The sequence below is a fragment of the Pundamilia nyererei genome, unplaced genomic scaffold, assembly GCF_000239375.1.
Source record: "Pundamilia nyererei isolate P.nyererei 1_Seehausen unplaced genomic scaffold, PunNye1.0 scaffold00383, whole genome shotgun sequence".
Lineage (NCBI taxonomy): Eukaryota > Metazoa > Chordata > Actinopteri > Cichliformes > Cichlidae > Pundamilia > Pundamilia nyererei.
The window spans coordinates 249699-257459 of NW_005187784.1; the positions used below are offsets into that span (position 1 = coordinate 249699).

The following is a 7761-nucleotide window of genomic DNA, read 5'->3' on the forward strand; positions in this document are numbered from 1 at the left end:
GGGGGGGGGAGTTTAACAACAGCACACTTCTAAAAAAAATTACAACATGACAACGAAATTTAAGAGACGACCATATTAGGAAGAAATCTGCTCTTTATGACATCATACAGAGCCAAGGCTAGAAAAACAACTGCCTGAAACTGAGCATTTAGAGCTGTTGAGTCATATGTATTACTTGCACATTTTTAAAACTTCAGTTAATGTTTAATGTTTAATATGAGGATCCAGTACTGGAACAGGAGATCTATATTACAGAAAGTTAGGTAACACAAATTTATTTTGACATGGTGGAACAAACCTATAATGAGAGTTTGTAAATACATGTACTTCACACCTGTGGAACTAAAAACAGCGATCACTATCAGAAGATTACATCATCTGAGTACTTCCTGTGGACTTTTATTATGACAAGGACACAGAGGAAGACTTCTCTTGCCCTTAAAAAAAGAACAAAGTCTCAGCTGTTGGGTGGCTCCACCTCTCCTCCTCCCTTTTCCTCCACCTCCTGTAGTAGCTATAAAAGTGTGCGTGTCACACACTGATGAGACTTCCCTCACAGAGATCTCATTATAGGTGCACTGTGAGAACCTGCAGATTTGAACTACTTCTTCTCCTTGGAAAACAATTAAAACAGCACAATGGTGAGTATCAATCCAGACATTATTTACTGTTATTAGTACAGAACTGCTTCTATTCAGCCGTAATTACCCCAAAATGCAACATATTAGACTTGAAATTTCTTCATAATTTAAGGTTTCCTCTTATATCTTCACACTTTCTTCTCAAACCCAAGCTTCAGTCTACTATTTCTACTCTACTGGCCCCAGGCTGCTTCTCAAAACACATTTCTGTTTTTGGCGCTGATGCAGGAAATACCTCCTACCTCAGCCACGGAAAACAAATGTATGTTTAAAACATAAAGTCAGTCAGTGGAAACAAGCTACCGGGTAGCTGGCTTCAGCTCCGGCTCAGGGGAAGGTTAACTTTTTCCATATGAGGCCTGGAGGACTGTGTGTCTGTCAGGAGGGGCGTGCTTGTTTGCCCGGCTGGTTGGGAATGCTGATGTGGCTTCCAGCAGGCCGCTTGTGTATTTTGCATTTATTTTTGTTCAGCAGCGTGCTCACAAGCTGCAAAAACTCCAACCTCCGGGGTCTTTGGAGTGCACAACGTTTTGAACAAAGTTGCTCGAAATGTTAAAGATAAGGGAAATCAGCAGAAACTGTGCATAAACTTCAGGACTCTGACCTCCCCCCCCCCCTGACTTTTGCTCCCTTTGCAGCAGTTAGTGGTGTAACATTTGCAGGTCATTTGGAAAATGCAGGCAGACAGAAGTGATTGAACGCAAGAAAACGGTTTCTTGTGACACTTCCTACTGTGGAGGGGGAAGTGCAGAAAGCTCAGAGACTCAATTCCACCTTAAAGAGTGAGCTTTAAGTGAATACTTGGCATCGTCTGGTCTGGACGGCTTCTGATTTGTCCACCCGGTTCCTTCTTTCACCAAAATACACACAAACAACAACAATCCACTTCACTTTCATCCGAGGAAACCAGGAAACTCCAAAATCTTTAATGACTCATAGCCACTTCTGCATTTTTGTTTGAGCGCGCACTCTTGCAGCACAAAGCTCTCTACTGTGTTAGCTTACCAGCATGGAGACCCGGACGTCAAACATGACGTGGTTTCAGTCAGGGGACGAGATACAGGAAGCACAGTTTCACTCTAGACACCCCCCTCAGCCCCCATGTTTTCCTGGAAGTGGGTATTTCAAGGCTGCGATGCATATTGCAACACCAGCAAGCAAACAGGCCGTCACGCCCACCTTCCTCACATTCAGCCAACAGATGTCACAACAGCTCTTGCTGAATTAGCTTCATATATGTTTGCAGTGTAATGTAATGTTTGCAGAGAGGCTGGAAGCGTCAGATTGTTTGCAGATTAGCGGAGTAAAAGTGTAGCCGCCGCTCTCTGAGGGTCGTCTGAATGACACTCAAAATAGCTGTCTACCATCGCCATACTTAGCAGCTCTGTCATGGTGACCCTATCCTCCCCTCCTCCGCCTCTGATCACGAGCCTTTTACAAAGGAGGGGGACGGTGGTGGGTGAAGGGATCATAATTCACAAGAAGCCCAAAGCTGAGCTGATAAATAGTTTTAAATCATGCTTATTGAGTGTCTGAGCTTGGTTTGTGGTGACTAATCCTAACTTTTGGTTTCTTGCATTCAGAAAATTCCTGAAATATCTCTCCACTGAAATCCCTTTATCTCCTCAAATGTAAAACATGCCTCGAGACTGATTATCAGCTTAATCGTATCTTATATAACGAACATGCCTGGCAGCATTGTTAGGGTTTCTTTAAATGTGTTTGTAGGCTTAGCCATAGGTTTAAACAGGCATGTTTGGCTTTAAGAATTTGAGATCCGCTTTCCCACTGAGACACCTTGTAAACATGAAGCTGTTTCTTATCCATCAATACATCAGGGTGTGAATACCTGAAGTCTTGTCTTAGCAGGTATGAGCAACACATGACGCATGTGCTCTCGTTTTTTCGTGGACAGATGGTCATCTGTTGACAGGGAAACTGCTGGGACAATGCAAACAGTGTGGAACAAAATCATCTGCAGAGATAAATATGACTCGGGTTAATAATTCATGAACGAGGCTAATTTCATATCCATGTTGCTTTTTGACAGCCTAAACTGGTTGGCTGATGTTGCATCCTACTTTCCCTCAGGCTGCTTCTGCACGATGAGACCAAACACGTTTTCACTCTCACCCACATCTTTTATAAGCAGCAAAAAAATACTTGAGCAGGGAGTGGAAGCACTTTGGACCTTACACACACTCTGACAAGACTGTGTTAATCACCACTGCTTGTAAGTCTAAGGCAGCGGTCCCCAACCCCCGGGCCACGGACTGGTACCGGTCCGTGAGTCATTTGGTACCGGGCTGCGAGAGTTGAGACTCGGGTGCGAAATGAATGGTTTTCAGGGTTTTTATCAGTTTTTAGCTTTATTTTGTTATCATTTTTTTCATTAACTCGGTTTTCCTGGGTCTTTTCACGTGTGTTATAAATAAATCTTCTTTTTTTCGGTACCGGTACTAGTTTTATTTTGTTGTATTTATCCGCGACACCTTAAAGGCCGGTCCGTGAAAATATTGTCGGGCACAAACCGCTCTGTGGGGTTGGGGACCACTGGTCTAAGGCAGTGATGCCTGAGAACTATAAGATTGCAGATCCAGGCAATTTGAACACATGGAAATCGGGTTGTAGAGCAAATCGACTCCACCCAGCTCAACTGTCTTATAAAGCAGGTCATGACAGGCTTAAAGGCAGAAATGTTGGCAGTAAGGTATCCAGTTAAAACAATTTAGCCTTAAAAAATATATATTTTTATGTGATTTTTGATACACCACTATTTATCATGGATATGATGTCATATTAATTTTGGGCTTTTAACATTTTTCTCTTTTTTAAATGTTCAATTTCTAGGATGGAATAACAGTACAGCATGCATCTTTAATGACTTTGGAAAACAAGAATTGTGTGCACAAGTTTGAATTTATTTTGGATTTTCTCTAGTCCACACAGAGTCAAACATATAGATACTGCCTCACATAAATACATAAACACACTTAAATCTTTTAATAAGTGGTACTGAAGATTCTATGATGTCCTATATGAGGCCTATCTTGTTAGTGATCATCATCAATGCCTTCAAACTCAATTTAAATTTACAGCAGCCCACATGGACAAGCCAAAAAGTTTTATGATCAGACGAGATTGAGCTGTTTGACCACAGTGACAAGAAGTATGTTTGGAGGAGTAAAGGTGAGGCTTTCAAACCTAAAAACACTGTGCCAGCTGTAGCCAGATGCTACCACCAGCATGGTGGTGGTAGCATCATGCTCTGGGGCTGTTTTGCTGCCAGTGGTACTGGTACACTGCAAGTGGATGGAATAATGAAGGAGGAGGAACTTCCAAATACTTCAACTTCACCTCAAATTAACAGCTAGATCAGAGGTGTCGAACTCCAGGCCTTGAAGCCTGGTGTCCTGCAGGTTTTAGATAACACCCTGGGTCAAAACACCTGAATCAAATGATCATTCATTCATTCAGGCTTATGGAGAACTCAGGACATGTTGAGGAGGTAATTTAGCCATTTGAATCAGCTGTGTTTGATCAAGGACACATCTAAAACCTATTGGACTCGAGGCCTGTAGTTTGACACCTGTGAGCTAGATGGTTGAAACTTGAGCACAGTTGGGTGTTCCAACTCTGCCAGAAGCTTGTTGATGACGATCAAAAGTGTCTGGTTGAGGTTCAACTTGTTAAGGGAAATTTGACCAAATATTAGTCGGAGTGTTCGTTCCTTATTTGAGTCTGTATTTATACTGTTGACCCTGTGTGGATTAGAGAAATCCCAAAATACGTTCAAACTTGTGGCCCCTTTTCTTCTCTCTCTTTTAAAAAAACAACGTGATTAAAGACGTATGCTGTACAATCATTCCACCATGTAAAAAGGGGAGTTTAAATAAAATCATTAAAAGTCCCAAATTACCATGAAATTTATGCCAGTGATTAGTGGATGTAAACTTTTGACAACAGCTGTATATTAGAGCAAAAATAAGAAGAATATTAATGACTAAAATGTCTTTTTTGTTTTCTTCCTCTACAGCGTGAGTGTATCTCCATCCATGTTGGCCAGGCCGGTGTCCAGATGGGCAACACCTGCTGGGAGCTGTACTGCCTGGAGCACGGCATCCAGCCAGATGGCCACATGCCCAGCGACAAGCCCACCGGAGGCTATGACGACTCCTTCACCACCTTCTTCAGTGAGACCGGCAATGGGAAATACGTCCCCAGAGCCATCTTTGTGGACCTGGAGCCCACTGTTATCGGTGAGGGTTTTACTCTGAGCGGGTTTTTAAGACCTAAGGGTTTAGGGCGTCGAAAGGTTGGTGGGAGCTGTTATTTTATTTGTCATTTAGAGTTTAAGGTGATTAACTTTTTCAATCAGTTTTTTAAAAAAGCTAAAAGACTTCTTTCATGCTTTTTGTCTGAGTTTTTGCTACGGTCTGCAGACACAGGCAAACTGTGAAGTATCACAAAGCTGTCATACAGTGGTTTGTCATCGCACTCTTTTATAAATAGACTAGATTGCAGACACAATGAACTAAGATAAGCCTCACCCTGAAATGTTACATACTTTCAATGCTCAGCATTTGGCCGCAGAGGGACCCGGCTAAAGTCCAGCTGGTGAACATAGTGGAGCATTTAGTAGTCGAAGAGCCCGATGTTTTTCCTCGGGAGCTAAAAAGAGGGAATCTCAACTTCTGTTTATCAAGAGGACGTGAGCTCGGCTCTAAGTGGAGCTGATTCTTATGTAGTGGGCAAATATTTGTTTCTGCTGCCCCCAAGTGGCCAAAAAACTCATAACGTGTGTGTAAACTGAGCTATAAAAATGTCCAAAGCTATGAAGTTAAAACTAGTTAATCATTTTCTGTTATCGGTAGCAGGTGGTTCCAAGACAATGTTGATGCTGTAACAGTCACTTTTATGAATTTATCTCCTGGCCGAAGTTCATTTCAAATCATTCAAGTAGGCTGGGTTTCTCTGTAGCCCAGCCCACTTGAGTTTAAATCAGCCAGTCAGATCCACTCTTCTTCTTTCACTCAATATTTTCATTATGCCTTTGCAACTACAGATGGAATTAATACAGACTTAGAGCTGCATCAAGAGTGTTAATATTTATTGCATGTTGGCTCCTTTTTATTGTTTACTTACACCCACAAAAGCAAAAAAGAGCCTTTGTAAAGTTTCTGTTCTTCCAAACGCCATTAACAGAAACTACAAACTGGACCCAAATGACCTTCAGGGGGACTCCTAATGTTTTGGCATCCATTTTAATAGTGCGGTTCGATTTTTAAGAGCAACTTTTCTCACTCAGCATGAACAGTCAAAGCATTGCTCGCTCTCTCTTGCTCTCCTTCAGATGAGGTCCGTACAGGAACGTACCGCCAGCTCTTCCACCCTGAGCAGCTGATCTCCGGGAAGGAGGATGCTGCGAACAACTACGCCCGCGGCCACTACACTGTGGGAAAGGAGCACATCGACTCTGTTCTTGACAGGATCCGCAAACTGGTGAGAGAAGAGCAGACACCTGGAGAGATTTTGAGTGTGGGGCTGCTGAAATAAATGGGCTTTGAATGTTGTTTTTGATTCTTAAATTTTAATATGTGCCTTTTTCGGTCAGTCTGACCAGTGCACAGGTCTCCAGGGTTTCCTCGTCTTTCACTCCTTTGGTGGAGGAACCGGCTCTGGTTTCACCTCTCTGCTCATGGAGCGTCTCTCTGTAGACTTTGGCAAGAAGTCCAAGCTGGAGTTTGCCATCTATCCAGCTCCTCAGGTGTCCACAGCTGTGGTGGAGCCCTACAACTCCATCCTGACCACCCACACCACCCTGGAGCACTCCGACTGTGCCTTCATGGTGGACAATGAGGCCATCTATGACATCTGCCGAAGGAACCTGGACATCGAGCGCCCATCTTACACCAACTTGAATCGCCTCATCAGCCAGATCGTCTCCTCCATCACCGCCTCTCTTCGCTTCGATGGAGCCTTGAACGTGGACCTGACAGAGTTCCAGACCAACTTGGTGCCCTACCCTCGCATCCACTTCCCTCTGGCCACCTATGCCCCTGTTATCTCAGCAGAGAAGGCCTATCACGAGCAGCTCACCGTGGCTGAGATCACCAACTCTTGCTTCGAGCCAGCCAATCAGATGGTGAAATGTGACCCTCGCCATGGAAAGTACATGGCTTGCTGCCTCCTGTACCGTGGTGACGTGGTGCCCAAAGATGTCAATGTCGCTATCGGCAATATCAAGACGAAGCGATCCATCCAGTTTGTGGACTGGTGTCCTACAGGCTTCAAGGTGGGCATCAACTACCAGCCCCCCACTGTGGTTCCTGGAGGAGACCTGGCCAAGGTGCAGAGAGCAGTGTGCATGCTGAGCAACACCACCGCCATCGCAGAGGCCTGGGCTCGACTCGACCACAAGTTCGATCTGATGTACGCCAAGAGGGCCTTCGTCCACTGGTATGTGGGAGAGGGAATGGAGGAGGGAGAGTTCTCAGAGGCCAGAGAGGACATGGCTGCCCTGGAGAAGGATTACGAGGAGGTCGGCGTCGACTCGTTCGAAGAAGATGAAGAGGGGGAGGAGTATTAAAAACAGGAAGTGTTTATTTAAAAAAAGAGCTTTTTTCATGTCATTGTTATCAGTCTCATGCAGAAGCAGTTTAATGACTGTAGACCACTAATAAAGACTGCAGAGCAGCAGTTTGTCTGAGCTCAATCCCACGGTGTTTGGTTTTATTGAAGAACGACTCTCCACTGAGAGAGACTGTCTGTATCTTCTTTTTCTAATAAAACTCTTCGCACCTATCAAGCTTGTCCTCATCAACACTTTATTAAAACTCTATGATGCAGATCTATAATGAAGGTTTAGAAGCAGGCACTAAAAAAAAAAGGAAAAGGAAGTTATAAAACCATAATGTGTGCTTAATAGTATATGTTCATATGCAGATTCATTATTACAGTACTGGTTTAATAGACCAATAAAAAGCCCTTCTTAGGAAATGTTGAAGCTTTCTGGTCCCACGAAAATGGCTTTTGAACAGGCTGTCCAATAATCTGCATCCTATTACACATTTTTAGATCGAATGACACCTGAGGATGATATTTATTTTATAGAATAATA

The 7761-nt window shown here is 43.6% G+C and overlaps 1 protein-coding gene across 1 annotated transcript; it reads left to right on the top strand.

Annotated features, from left to right (window-relative positions):
* Positions 1–526: 526 nt before the first annotated feature.
* On the top strand, positions 527–7446 carry LOC102201029 (tubulin alpha-1C chain-like). The gene is made up of 4 exons (XM_005752814.1): positions 527–641; positions 4678–4900; positions 5995–6143; positions 6256–7446. Exons 1-4 carry the CDS (start codon positions 639–641, stop codon positions 7228–7230), a joined length of 1350 nt encoding a protein of 449 aa, XP_005752871.1. The 5' UTR covers positions 527–638; the 3' UTR covers positions 7231–7446.
* The last annotated feature ends 315 nt before the right edge of the window (positions 7447–7761 follow it).